We start from the raw sequence: 15348 nt of genomic DNA on the forward strand, positions 1-15348 counted from the left end.
AGAAGGAATCACTCTACCCCATATCATCAGGACAGGGAACCTTTATAAAACACAAGGCAGTTTTGCAATCTGTCTCCAACTTTAAAATGCTCTTGCTTTGGACCCAGCAATTGTGTCTGTCTCCTCTATACTGCCACCGTTTATACAGTTTCAGGCCACAGAGAAGAAAACAGAGGACATCAGATGCAAGATTGTGACACTCCTTCAGGAACATCCGATTTTCTCGGTTCTAATGCTCTTCCCCGCCCCTCGCGGTATATGGCCTATAGACACCATGTGGATACAGGCACATTTGTGTGCATGTGTATGTGTTTATGTGCGTGACTGCATACACGCTCCAAAAGGACCCTGGAAAGACAGACTGGAAGCTCAGGTTTTAATCAACATGTGTAAATACAAAGTGAAGCAGCCCAGTGTAACTTCCAACCCAGTGATTTAAATTTCCATTTAGCTTACAAGGCTTGACTTGTAGGACCAACGTGTCCTGTGATGACTCCATGCCCTCTTGTCACAGAATCTACAAGTTGCCCACCCAGGGTCCATCCCTCCTCCTCCCGTCATAACCAAACTTCAATACTGGCACTGGCCAATATGGTAGTTACTAGCCACATGTGATCACTTGAGTTTAAACTTGGAGTGAAAATTCAATTCCTGAGTGATACTAGCTACATTTCAAGTTCTCAGTAGTCATGTGTGGTTAGTGGTCACCATAAGGGACAGTACAGATAACAGCACATTTCCGTCTCAGAAAGTTCTACAGGACAGCAGAGCTCTACACTGTTAGAGTGTGTAGGACGTCCAGCCACAACTGTCACCTCCCGACCTCCCTTAAGATACGGTCAGTGAGTTGGTAGAAGTCACTGGAGACTCTTCGAAGGGGCCTCAGATCAGATGGAAAGAGCCTTTTGCCCTTCTCCCTTCGTGGAAAGCAGACACAGTAGCTAGAACTCAGCAGCCATCCTGGTACCATGAGGAAGAGGTGCTCCTAATGTTTGAGGAGTGTCTTTGCTTCTTCTCTCTTCCCCTCACCTTGGTGACCTCTTCAAATCTCGCGGCTTTGGGTACAATCTATCTGCTAATGACTCCCAAATTTATACCTCCAACCCAGACCACCACTCAATCTGCAGGTTCATATATACACGTAGCCACTTCACCATCTAATGCGCCCTTCTAACTCAATGTGTCTAAATAGGAACTCCAGACCTTTCCTTTACAACCTGGTCCACCTGCAACCTTTCCAATTCCAGTTGAAGACACCACCATTGACAACTCCATGCTTCCAGTTACTCAGGCTGAAAATTTTGGAGTCAACTATGCCATCTCATCCCCTGATACCTGACTATCAAAGCCTCAGGATCCACCTTCAACAGGAACGAGAATGCAACCACTTCTCCCCAGCTCCACTGCTATCACTCCAGGGGAGCCACCAAGCTTTCTTCCTGGATGCTTGAATAGTCCCCTAAACGTATCCCTGCTCCTATCTCACATCTCCTATGGCCCATTTCAACACGGCAGCCAAAAGGGTCCTTTCAAAGTAAGAGCCCTTACTTCAAAGTGGAAGGTAAGACCGCATCACCGCTCTGCTCCCACGTATTCAGAGTAAACGCAAGTCCTCCCCATGGCCTGTGGGGCCCTCCGTGGTCTGCCCCATGCCCACCACTGCCACCCAGACTCCTCTCCTCCAATCCCACTCTCACACCCGCCCTCTGCCCCTCCTCAAACACGTCTCACACCCCAGGACCCTCTCTGAATGGTTCTTGCAGGAACCTGCCCAGATCCCACCTTCTCGGTAAGGTTGCCTTGACCTCCAGAACCCCAACCCCGCACTCCCAACCTGCTTCGCCTTGCTCTATTTCTTTTCTTTTTGCATCGCCCTCATCACCTAACACGATTTAAATTACCCCTTTATTATACTTATTGTCTGTCTCTCTCCACTGGCACGTAAGCCCCCAGAGGGCATGGATTTCTGTCTGCTCCCAGACCTGAGAACCCACACAGTCCGGGACGTAGTAGGCACTCAGTAAATACCTCCTAAGTGAAAGGTCATGAGAATCGCATCCTTGAGCCACTGAAATAACACCAGAAACTTCTCTCCTATAAGAAGTCTCATAATGTGGGGAAAGGTCAACTGATGTGCTTAAGCCCCTGCAGCCAGGTCTCCATTCCTGGTGGCTGGCTGGATTCCTGTGAAAGCCAAGGGTATCATGCTGTATCCACAGAGTGCAGGGAGAACAGGGAGCTCCTTGCGGAGGTAATGATACTGGTACTCAATCAGTATATCACCTCCCAGGAGCTGGAACTTACCTCTGCTCCAGGGAGCAGAGGAGACGTGGTGAAGCAAGTTATCCTGTTATTATGGCCATCTCCTTCAAGTCCTTAGCTGACTTGGAATTCTTCCTCAGAAGCTTTCCCTGGACAGATCCTCCCCCCCCCACCCCCCCACCCCCGTCCCTGCAACTGCCACCCTTACCAGATACAGTCATCACCCTCTGACGGATGTCTTTATCCACATCCTATCTCAACTTGCAGTGCAGCACAAAGGGAGCTCTCTTCCCCCACTTCCCCTTCTTGCAGCTCCCGGCCAAACACATGACTCTCATTTTCTGTCTGGGCTTGAGCCCCCAAGCCAGCCTCGGAGATAGCACTGGATGATTGGTGAGCTGGCCACAGGGTCTGCTGCCTTTGTAGGAAGACACTGGCCTCATCCACGTTCATCCAGAAGCCACTGTGGGCCCTCCCACATGGAGTTGGACGTGTCTCAGACACAAATGCTCTACCTGGGAGGAGACAGCAAGGGCTGTGTGGCCTGGTGGAGGCAGCCCTGGGGTAGACTGAGGGGCCAGCTACTCCACAAAGGGTGGTTTCCAGGCCTGGTACTTCTTAATTCATGTGGAGCTCCCTTATTAGGTCAAAGAACTCTCAGCTGGCTTTGGGCACGAGTGCCTCAGGAGGGAGTAAAGACAACAAAGAAAAGCATAATAGTACATTTTGGGCCACCTTGATATGCTCCTTCTGATTAGAGTAATTGGCAAGAAAAGGGCAGGACCAGCCCTAAGGTTCTACTCGATCAGATCACCTTGCAAAAAAACCGAGAGGCTGAAGAAAGCGGCCAGCCCAACCCACGCTAATCAGGACTGGGCCAAACTCAAGTCTCCAGAGGTGATGGGATTCCCAGGGTTTAAACTGGCCTAAGGGAGATCATCTCCCCTGTCCCAGGCCCTTTCCCTCCTCCAAGACAACTCCACAGTCAGCCCATGATTCTTTGGTGTGTAAAGGGTTGCTGAACAGAACCCCAACATGCATACATGGGGTAGGGAGTGAGGAGTGGCTACCTCGATAAACTTAAATAAAATCTTTTTCATTATTTTGAATGGAAACTATGAAATTACCTAACAGTTTCCATCAAAACACAGAGTGCCTCTGAACCCAATGCACAAATAGAAGAGCTGTGGTCTGGTAGTTAAACTAACCCCACAGATTGACTTTCTGATTATTTGTCAATCTAGAAAACCACAGGAAACAACAATGAAAAGACGCCGATAACCAAACATCTGTGTGTAAGGCAGGACTTGAGTGATGTGACCAGCTTAGAGACAAACACAGCAGACACAGTGGTCACAGCCAGCGGAACGTTCTGTAGCAGGCTTGCAAGAGCCAATTGTTCAATTTTCAGAAAGCGCATGAGCCAGTGGTTAAAACAGCCATTCTTAACTTGCATGAGCTTACAATCGAATGAATTAAGTTAAAGGAGGATAATAAATACTCAAAACTCATTACTTCCTGATTATTTTATTATGCTTTACTATTATCTATGGTCTTAAGGTTATCAGATCTGGCATGTTCCCTCATGTGTGGTAGAAATACTATACAATAACACACTACGGTACATCTCTTCCTAACACAATGACGTCACATTGATACAATGACATCAGCCACGGTGGGAGTATTTATACCAGGGAAGCTGGCAGAATGCTCTAAGTCAGGTCCTCTCCCCCGAGCGCTGGTTGTTACACATCACGAGCACACCACAGCTCCACAATGTGGTCATCGAAAGCTGTCACCCGTGGTGGCCATGTGCTCCTCCCAATAAACGGAGAGCTTGGCAATCTTGGGCAAATTACACGGCCTCTTTGTCCACGCCAAGCCCGTAGAAGAGGGCGTGGCATAAAGGTCCTGGGTTGGCTGTGGCTTACGCTTACGAGAGGTGTTGCAGCGTGGTGATGAAGGGCCCAGCCTTGGGAACCCCACTTGCTGGGTTCAAATCGCACCTCTGCTTCTAGTCAGCTGTAAGGTACGAGCAAGTTCCTTGACTCCTTTATGCCTTGTCTTTTAACTGCCCCAAATAAGGATACCAGCAATCACTACCTCTCACGTTAGTGTGAGAAGAAAACGAAGATTAAAAGCAGTCAGACAGTGACTGTGTTTGCAGCTTCCGTTACCATTACTCCGAATGTCCAATGTCGTGGCAATTCTCTTAGTGAGAACCACTTTGAAAGGGGGTGTGCTTACCAAATTCTTTACTCCTAATTTCGGTATTATCACATCCCACTCTTTTACAAATAGACTATTATCTACTGGAGAGGATCACAGAGAAATCCTGCTGCTTTCAAAACTCAAGTTCACTCTGGGGCATCTGAGTGGCTCAGCCAGTTGAGCATCCAACTTTGATTTCGGCTCAGGACACGATCTCATGGTTCATGAGACCTAGCCCGTGTCGGGCTCTGTGTGGACAGCATAGAGCCTGCTTGGGATTCTCTCTCTCCCTCTCTCTCTGCTCCTCTCCCACTCGCACACTCTCTCTGCCCCCCACTCTCAAAATAAATAAACTTAAAAAAAATTTAAAAATTTAAGTCAACTCCAAAAGTTTACCATAATTAAAAGTGAATATTTAAAGACAGAATTCCCGTATGATCTACTAATTCCAATTCTGGGTATTCACCCAGAAAAAACAAAAACACTAATTTGAAAAGATATCTGCACCCCTATATTCACTGCAGCATTATTTACAACAGCCAAGACATGGAAGCAATTTAAGTGTCCGGGGATGAGTGACCGGATAAAGACGAGGTAGTATGTCTACACACACACACACACACACACACACACACAAATAAGAATTTACTCCTCAGCCATAAAAAATAAAAAAAAAAAGATGGAAATCCTACCATTTGCAGCCACACGGATGGACCTTGAGAGCATTATGCTGAGTGAAATAATACAGAATAAGACGAATGCCTTGTGATCTCACTTATATGTGAAATCTAAAACAAAATTCACAGAGAACAGACTGGTGATTACTCGAGATGGGGGTGGGTAGGTAAAATGGGCGAAGGAGGTCAAAAGGCATAAATTTCCAGTTTTAAAATAAATAAGCCCTGGGGATATAATGCACAGCATATGCTATAGGCAATAATACTGTACTGTATTTTTGAAAGTTGCTAAGAGACTAAATCTTAAATAAATGTGTAACTGGATGTGGTGACAGATGTTAACTATACTTACTGTAGTGAGCATTTTGCAATGTATACATATAGCAAATCATTAAGTACACCTAAAACTAATATAATGTGCTGTGTCAATTATATCTTAATTTTTAAAAAAAAGGGAATAAATAAGCCATGGAGGAAATTCCAAAACATGAACTACTAAGAGATGATCACTTTGAAAGAAATCACTTTTACAATAAACACGTAAGGTTTAGGTTTGAGGGGGTAAAGAAAATCCTCGTAACCCTTGAAAATCGTATCTCAAATAGAGGGACAAAACCAGGAAGACAAAACACATCATCAGGTGTGGCTTCAAAAGAATAGTAGTGCTCTAAGGGCATCAACAACGTATAGGTAAATCCAGAGTAAATAACAACGAACAGAAAGTTGTCTCCTCAAATGAGGACTTCAGCCGCAATTGATATAAGGCTTGTCTCATACAACATACCAAAAAAAAAAAAAAAAAAAAAAAAAAAAGCCTACGATAAAACCATCAGTGTCGATGCCATGCCTCTGTATTTATATCGGCCTTGTTTCCAGGAAAAAAAAAAAATTTGAGGTGGGCAAAGCCCTTGTATGAGAATTATTGCACCTTCCGAGCTTCCGTCACTGATCCCAAGGTCTCCGGTGACACTGTCCAAACGCAGAAGACCAAGGACCCTTCAATCCACCCAGCAAAGAAATCAATGGCCAAATGGTACTCACAGAGGATAGCCACACCCATGTGGAACGTCCACCACACCCCTTCAATTCCTGATCACTCCCCAGTGTGCCCCCCAGCTCTCCACAACAGTCTCCCGGAGGAGGTCGCCAGAGGAACCACACTCCGGGGGGGGAGGGTTGAATTCAAGCACGGGCTCCAAAGCCCAGCCACCGGTTCCTTGTGACATCTGTGTGACCAGAGTGCATCACATGAGCCACTTTGCAACGGGGCTGAACAGTGATGGCAGCTTCCTTCCCACCGATCAATTCCAGCCATCTCAGCCTCCCCACGTCCCCTGCCCCACTTTACAGCATGTCTTTAGCAAACACTCAGGCTACCTGTGCCACCTACAGCCAACGAGAACCTGACAAAGGCAGAAAGCTCGCTGCAGGAATGAAGAAAGATACCCTCAGTTTTCCTCGGGCACGCCACAGTTGAAAGGCTCACCCTTCTCAGGCAGGACACGTGTCCAAGGCCACCTCAGAGACCACCAGGGCCCCTCCATCTGTCCCCTTCAGGGGTCCTAACAAGCCCTCAACCGGGACACTATAGACTCACAGCGGGGAAGAAGAAATGAGTGCAGCTGGAGGGGACGTTTCTTGCATGTTTAAGGGCTATCCCGCTTCCCTAGGCAGGCTGAGGGTCTTCTGAAAAGGGACCGTGCGCCACATCGAGAGAAGCAAAGTGAGCTTACTAACCTACAAACTCCAGGTGAAGTGAGCTTGGAGCTGGCTTATTTATTTATTTAATGGTTTATTTATTTTTGAGAGAGAGAGACAGAGTGTGAGCAGGGGAGGAGCAGAGAGAGAGAGGGAGACACAGAATCCGAAGCAGCCTCCAGGCTCTGAGCGGTCAGCACAGAGCCAGACGCGGGGCTCGAACTCACAAACCGCGAGATCAGGACCTGAGCTGAAGTCGGATGCCCAACCGATTGAGCCACCCAGGCGCCCCTGGGCAGGTTAAATAAAAGAAGGGATAGTCTTTCAACAGAACACCAGGCAGCCATGAAAAAGAACAGGGAAATTTCGTGCACCAATATGGAACAACCCTCAAGATGCCTTAAAAAAAAAAAAAAAAAAAAAAGTTCGGTTGAAATATAATTTATATACAGTAACATTTACCAAGTTTAACTATACACTGTGATGAGCTGTAATAAATGTATTTGATCATATAACCGTCACCACAGTCAAGATCCAGAATATTTTCATCCCCCCAGAAAGGTCCCTCTTGCCTCTATGCAGTTAATTATCCCCTTCTCCTCCCCATCCCTGGCCCCGGGAAACTACTGATCTGCTTTCTGTCTCTGTAGTTGGCCTTTTCTACAATGTCGTATGAATGGAACCACAGTACAAGTAGTGTTTTATGTCTGGCTTCTTTCACTTAGCGTAATGCTTTGGGGTCTGGTCGTGTTATTGCATCAATGCACACACACGCTATTGCACGTTATAGACGCATACACGTGTTGTCACATGCATCAGTTCTTTGTTACTGTTGACTAGTATTCCATTGTACACATTTACCAAAATCTGCTTCTCTGTGTAATTGGAAATTCTAAAAGGAAAATGCAAGCCGCTCAGCAGTCTGCCACGGCATACTTCCAGGGACGTGAAAAGGGGACGTAGGCACACAACTTTGTGCATTTATTGACAAGCTCTTGAAAAACACACAGGAAACCGGAACCACGGCTGCCTCTTGAAGAGAAACAGAATGGCTGAGATACGTCCCTTCTCCGTGTACCTTTTGGTACCAGTTAAAAATTTTTTTTAAGTATGGACAGCGACTACCAATTCAAATAAATAAGCCTTAAGATGACTTCCTCCATCTATCCATCTATATCCCTTTTCTCCAAATCCTACAACTTTTTTTTCTTTAGCTATTTCTTTCAGTCATCCAGATGACCAAAAAGATTCAGCGTGCTACTTTCCAGATAAAGAAGGAAATGTTGCTGTCTTCCTGTCTCCTCTTCCTCATGGAGTTCTCACACATCCAACTGAAATTTCCCTTAACTATGTGCTTCATAGGAAAGGAAGTAAAGCCCTCTAACATCTGACCGCTGCACCCAGGAGATCCAAAGGCCCTGCCAAAGCACAGCCCGTCGTGTGACCGGAGCTCGGTCGGAGGCCTCTTGTTGGATGTGAGAACGGAAACAGACTGGACCACCTGGGCAGAGCCCAAGGAGAAGGAGACCCGGTGGCCAGAGATGCCCTGCCCTTTGCCAGACCAGGCCGACCATCTGGCCCTACCAGCGACAAAGGGGCTATAGTATCTTAGGGTTTGAACTCTGCTGAAAAAAAGCACAGCCGCGTGGACATCTGCAGATCCTCAGGAAAGCCCGTGCGCATTCATACTCCCTTGTCTGGTGCGGGGTCGGGGTTTTCCCCCTCATCCCATTAATCCTAGTTCTTGGCTCTCCTGACAGTGTCTGACACGTGGCTTTGCTCACTGAAGGTTTTCCGAAGGCCTCTAGAGGGGTCGCCGGTCCTCACGGTTGGGAATGATGTAACTGATCCCGTGCCCGGGCCTCCCCCCGACCTCCCTGGAGAGTTCCGGCCGCCGCCCTGCTCTCTGACTCCTGAGGAGGCTCTCACCTGCCCGGCACACACACGCGTCCAGAGTCCAAGGCCTGGCTTCTCCAGACATTGTGCGGGACTTGAGGGTGGAGCCCAGGTGTCACCCCAGGGAACACGCACGCGCGCCGGGAAACAAGGGGCGGGTGACGGGCCATGCTTGTTCAGTCTTCAGCTGGGGCCACGGGCCTGCAACTCTTCCCTGCTGCGTCATGCCACCAGCTCCCAGCAGCAGGTTCCCGGGGAGGCGGGCACTCCCCACCCCGACCGGATGCTCCCTGGGACCGTCGGGCTCCAGCCGACCAATCAGTCACTTCGACGAGGCTCAGCGGGACGAGCATTTGTTCTGTGCCTTTCGTCCCCAAAGCAGGAATCAGGACAAGCTCCCGGGACACAGGCAGCTGATGGCGGCATCCCCAGGGCCCACGGCAGCGGCCGGCCGTGGCCCGACGGAGCCTTGAACAGACAACCCTCGGCAGGCAAGGGGTGGGGGAGGTGTATCCAAGCAAAGCAGAGCACGGCCAGGCCTTCCCAGACAGGGCTCAAGACACGGCTTTCCACAAGGCTATCTCGGAACCCACATGTTTGGCAAGTTATCCCCCAGGGAGTACCCCTCCGGTCAGTTCGGTGTGGTGTTCACTACGTCCTTGACACGTCCCTAGCGCTCCAAAATTTCCCCTCCTCGTACATAGGAAGAGTGGGCCACTTCTCCCCAGACTTTGGCAAAGGATGAAATCCAGTTAGACTCTGAGGACGCTGTTGTGTCTTCAATGTATTTATTTTTACAGTTACTTTCTGTTTGGTATGCAATCGTGCGTTTTCTGCATACACGAGGGTACAACGTTTCCGTTTCAAGTTATTCTACTGGAGGCAAAAAGCCAGCTGATTTAAATAAAAAAATATGAAATAAAATACCAGGGGAGGCATGTGTTTGAGATATAAAAAAAAAAAAAAAAAAAGCAACATCCATGTAGGTGGTTATATACATGGATATGATCACTGAGGTGCCAGAAATGCTGGGGTGAACATGAGAACCGAGATGCGGAGGCTTGAGAGGCACGTTCCGGAAGAAAAGGAGTCAGTTCACCTCGACAGGAGCTCAGAGCACACATGACGTGATGCAGGCGATGCGTCTAGAAGTGTGAGCCGAGGGCAGGTTGTGGGGAGCGCTGAGGCTGAATGGCTTTCCTCCAGTGACAGGGAAGACCCCTGAGAGGCTTGGAGCCACTTTATTAATGGAGGGAGCCCATCCCCCAAACTGGGCTGCTCTGGGGGAGGAGGGGAGTTAAATCGGGGCATGTAGACTCTGAGTCAGAGAGGCCAGGGAAGCAGCCAGAACCGCCTCTGCTCCGCGGGCCACAGCGAGGTCTTGAGAACAGACCCCCAGGAGGATGGGACTTATCACCAAATCCCGTCCCTGCTGGAGGCCCCACCAGGGCCGAGAAGGGAACAAAGCGTGGGACAACACAGCTAGCCTGGGGGGGGGGCGGGCAGGTGTTAGCTCAAACAGTCTTCTACAATAGAGATATTTATCGCCATATATGGAAGGAAAACTTCTAGGGAAAAGAAGGGAAAAAAAAAAAAAAGATTGGAATAGGCTTAAAGCAAAAAAGAAAAAAATACCTAAAGATAGCCTAAACAAAACACGCCCAGCCCTTAGCGCCTGCCTCGCTGTCTGCTGGCCATATGGTGTGCGATAAGCCAGAGCGCTTTTATTTACCTTCCGTCAATGTCTGCAAAGCTGAGAGCCAGCCCATCGAGAAGGTTCCACTTGCAGCAGAGGCTACACCAAGCCCTCGTCCCCGGACGGCCAGCCTCCCCCCTCCAGCCCCTGCTTCAGGAGGCTGCCCCCTGCCTCTCCCTCCCCACCCTGTCGCCTGCCTCAACTCCCACAAGAGCCACGGCTCCCCCAGCTGTTCTCCCATGATGGACAAACCAGGGCCAGGCCTTCTGCCTCCTCGGCCAGCTGGGCCACACCATGGACAGACAGCCAGCTCCCCAGGGCTCGCCCTCGCTGGCTCACTCTGCCATTCACCAGGGTCCTCTGCTATGGCCCAGACAACAAGAGATCAATACATTTTCGCAGTGGATATAAATCATCAGCCACCTGAGCGCCATTTAACAGGGATGCTGCTTCTTGAACCATAAAGGCCACAGAGGCACGAGCCTTCGTCAAGCATCCCACCAGCCCCATGTCCTCACGTGAGAAGACGGTCAAGTATTAATCATGTCCTAATTTCTCTAGGTCCAATGTATTAGACTGTTCTCTCGCTCCTCCCGAAGACGACCCAAATCATCACATACAGGTATGTGCTCGCACTGCCCTCCCAGGCTGCCCTCACCCTCCCCAATCTTCTGACCGCCCCCTTAGTCTCTCTTCTTGACGTCCATGGTTCTTTTGTGTTTTTAGATTTTCTCTGTCTTTTAATTCTTTTTGGGTTCTATACGCGGACACAGAAGTAAAAGAAAATGACACTTAAATATGAAAGAACTCTTTGCAATTAAATCCACAACTATATATGTTTAGCTCCAGAGGCAGGCTCCCAAGTCCACATTCCCACCCTTCCAACAGGATGCCCGGTTAAATCTGAATTTCAGATAAACAAATAATTTTTAGTATGTATATCCCATGCACTATTTGGGCTACGCTTCCACTAAAATATATACACATACACACACACACACACACACACACACACACACATATATGTGTATATATTTTATTTATTTTTTTCAATATATGAAATTTATTGTCAAATTGGTTTCCATACAACACCCAGTGCTCATCCCAAAAGGTGCCCTCCTCAATGTCCGTCACCCACCGTCCCCTCCCTCCCACCCCCCATCAACCCTCAGTTTGTTCTCAGTTTTTAACAGTCTCTTATGCTTTGGCTCTCTCCCACTCTAACCTCTTTTTTTTTTTCCTTACCCCTCTCCCATGGGTTTCTGTTAAGTTTCTCAGGATCCACATAAGAGTGAAACCATATGGTATCTGTCTTTCTCTGTATGGCTTATTTCACTTAGCATCACACTCTCCAATTCCATCCACGTTGCTACAAAGGGCCATATTTCATTCTTTTTCATTGCCACGTAGTACTCCATTGTGTATATAAACCACAATTTCTTTATCCACTCATCAGTTGATGGACATTTAGGCTCTTTCCATCATTTGGCTATTGTTGAAAGTGCTGCTATAAACACTGGGGTACAAGTGCCCCTATGCATCAGTACTCCTCTATCCCTTGGGTCAATTCCTACCAGTGCTACTGCTGGGTCATATATATATAAATATGCTGTTTATTAGTGAATTTAACTAGGAAGGCTTTATGTTTATTTGCTAAACTCTGGCAACCTCGGCTATCAGGAAGCAGCCGGACCAACAGCCTTGGGCAGCCCTGCTCTGCCCCCCTCGTTACCCCCAGAGGCCACCACGGAAACAGCCCTGCCCCCAGCTGACACCTCATCACCTCATCATTGCTGTTCCCTGAGTGCACTTTGCAAAGGCCTGCAGGCTCTTTGTGGCCCCATCTTGAGGCCTGACATGAAGGGCAACCCTTCAACCAAAGTGAGAGGTCGCAAAGAGCCCTGAAGGAAAGCATTTGTGGAAGAGACCCAGCACGAGGAAGCCGAGGGCAGATGTCCCATCTCTGGGAAGTATGGACACACCAAGCATAGGCACTTAAAGGTGTCGCAGCCTGTCCTGGGCAGCCCCCCACTCCCAAGGGCATCCACGAACTAATGTAATCTTAGACCTAGAGGCATGAGGGGCCTGGCTGGCTTAACACTTTATAAATGGCCTTCACCCGGGCCATAGGGCTGCTGGTCTGGGCAGGCCCCGGCACGAGTCCCGGCAAGAGACACAGCCCAACCCCACTGAAAAGCATCTCAGGGGCACAGACGCATGGGCTCTGGGCCAGACCGAGTGCCATGGGCCTGTGGGGCATTTCTCTACATACGATCCAGAAGCATCAAGAAGCAGCTGTTACCCTCCCGCTCCAGCACCAACAACTCAATAATGGAATGAGACTCTACTCTGCGGACTATTTTTACTCTCGTCCAGAACGCCACGGGCTAATATTAGGTTGAACTACATGAAAATACCAGTTTTGTAAGTCAAGAATGTCAGAATATTGGCAGCTACATATGGCCCAAACAAATAATAGTGCCAAGTGCCTGCTGGGAGTCAGACTCCGCCCAAGGCCCTTCAGGTATACGTGCCCACTTTAGAGACGCAGAAACTAAGACACACGGAGCTCAAAGCACCACCCAGCAGGACGCACACCAGGTCTGTGGGACTCCAAAACCCACATCCATTTTGCACCCATGTGGCCGGTTCACATGGGTCGTTCTATCTCCCGTGCTCTCTGCCCGTGGGTTGGCACCTAGCCACGGCTGCAGGATCGGGCACCACCGGGACCCCCACCCTGGCGGCACCTGTCTACACAGAGGCCGCCCTGTAGCTAATCAAAGCCCGGCGTCCGGAATTAGCAGCAAAGTGTATTTAACAAACACTCTCAAGAGGAAAAAAATACTCGAAAGTTTATTTAGAGTAAGAGGGAAAAGGGGCCAAAAAAAGCACTCCTAAAATAAACAGAAAGTAATCAAGGGATAAAACCTAGCCCAACTAGTTTTAAAATGCCTTAGCCATGACTATGCACTAACATGTAGTGGACCACTGAGGAAGCCATCAGGCGCGGTGTGATCCAGCACCACTGCAGAGCCAGACACACGTGCTTCCACGGCTCTCCTCTGACAAGACCACCGAGCTTCGAAGAGGGGAGAGGACGAGAAGCCTCCCAAAAGGACAAGTCAAGGTCTGAGAGTGTCACTGGTCTCCTGGCCCACCATGACCCCCCGCCCCTGCCTCAGAGGCTAAGACCAGCACAGTAAGATAAATAAAAGGGCTGTCGGGCTCCAAGTTGAAAAGAAAAAGTGAATGTTCTCCTCCTTGTGAAATAAAGCGTCAGGAGTCAGAGCGTACGTAACACCCAACAAAAGTAGTTCCCACGAGCGTGCAACGAATACCCACAGGGATTAAGGCTTGAGAATAAAAAAGAGGACTGACCTTCACGTGGGCCACGTAGTGGTGACACGTCTCCTCCATGTGGACCAGCTGCAGCTTCTCTGTGACCTGACCCACGGACTCGCCCAGCAACACAAAGTAGACCCTGGGCAACTGGCCCTTTGCCTTTTTGGCCACATCAGCCGTCAGAACGTAATTGAGGCCTGCCAATAAATAAGGTCAAGATGTCAGCGAGGACACACGCACTCAGAGAAGGCCACCTCGGTGCCCCCTCACAGGCATTTCGCACACCACCTAGCCCTCCACAGCACAGAGGACAGCCGCCCCAAGTCAACACCTTCGCGGAGAGAAGCATGCAGCCGGGGCCCTCACAGAATCAACACACACCCAGGCTGCCCCCCGCCTCCCTGGTGATGCTCTGTGTGCCACACTCCCTGGCCCCCCCTCACTTAAACCCCATGAGCTACCGACTGAGTCACCGATATACGCATCAACAATTAGCCGTACTCAACACAGCATCCTGAAAAGGGGATACCATGGTGAACCTGTAGCCTATTACTAAAATCTGCAGAAATGATCACGGCTGCACATTATCCTGATTCCTATAAAGCAACGGGACATATGCCCCACACAGGGAGCAATCACCCAGTAATTCACAGATGCTGAGTCGTGCTCTCCAAATTTTTTTTTAATATTCATTTATTTTTTTTAGTTTTTTTTTAACTTTTTTTTTTTTTTTTTTTTTTTTTGAGACAGAGAGAGAGTATGAACGGGGGAGGGTCAGAGAGAGAGGGAGACACAGAATCCGAAGCAGGCTCCAGGCTCTGAGCCGTCAGCACAGAGCCCGACATGGGGCTCGAACTCACGAACCGCGAGACCACGACCTGAGCCGAGGTCAGATGCTTAACCGACTGAGCCACCCAGGTGCCCCAATATTCATTTATTTTTGAGAGAGAGAGAGAGACAGACAGAGTATAAGCTGCGGAAGGGGTAGAGAGAGGGAGACACAGAATCCGAAGCAGGCTCCAGGCTCTGAGCTGTCAGCACAGAGCCCGACATGGGACTTGAACTCACGAGCTGTGAGATCATGACCTGAGCCGAAGTCAGACGCTTAACCAACTGAGCCACCCAGGCGCCCCTAGTCGTGCTCTCTAACTGCTACATCTCTTGGACCGTGTGCCATCAGGTCCACCCGGCACTGACTACGTGCCAGGCACTATTAAAGGCATGTGACATGGGACATGAACCGTGCAGGCAAAGCCCTGCCCTCATGGTGCTTACACTCACAGAAACTCACACATAGGCTAAAGCTGACTTCGTTCCCAAGTAGGTGAGGATACTGATCACGTATGTATATTACAGTGCCCATCGTTCCAACAAAACCATGACCACTGTGGGGCCTGAACTCAGGCGTACTGCAATGCACTCTTGAAGACAAAAACTCCACCTATACCTGAATGTGTGATGGCAGATGGCAAAAGCAAGGGTGACACAGTCTGGAACTTAAAAAAAAAAAAAAAAAAAAAAAAAAAAGTTGGTTACAATATAGGGCCACCTGGGTGGCTCAGT

The 15348-nt window shown here is 49.0% G+C and overlaps 1 protein-coding gene across 14 annotated transcripts in view; it reads right to left on the reverse strand.

Moving 5' to 3' along the window:
• The window catches only part of ITGA9 (integrin subunit alpha 9), a 400223-nt gene that overhangs the window by 256423 nt on the left and 128452 nt on the right, over positions 1 to 15348 (reverse strand). For all 14 annotated transcript variants that reach the window (XM_042956919.1, XM_042956927.1, XM_042956925.1 and 11 more), the window contains one exon: positions 13822 to 13982. In XM_042956919.1, coding sequence (XP_042812853.1) covers positions 13822 to 13982 — 161 coding nt within the window. The remainder of the gene's footprint in view (positions 1 to 13821; positions 13983 to 15348) is intronic.

Source organism: Panthera tigris, chromosome C2, assembly GCF_018350195.1.
Source record: "Panthera tigris isolate Pti1 chromosome C2, P.tigris_Pti1_mat1.1, whole genome shotgun sequence".
Classification (NCBI taxonomy): domain Eukaryota; kingdom Metazoa; phylum Chordata; class Mammalia; order Carnivora; family Felidae; genus Panthera; species Panthera tigris.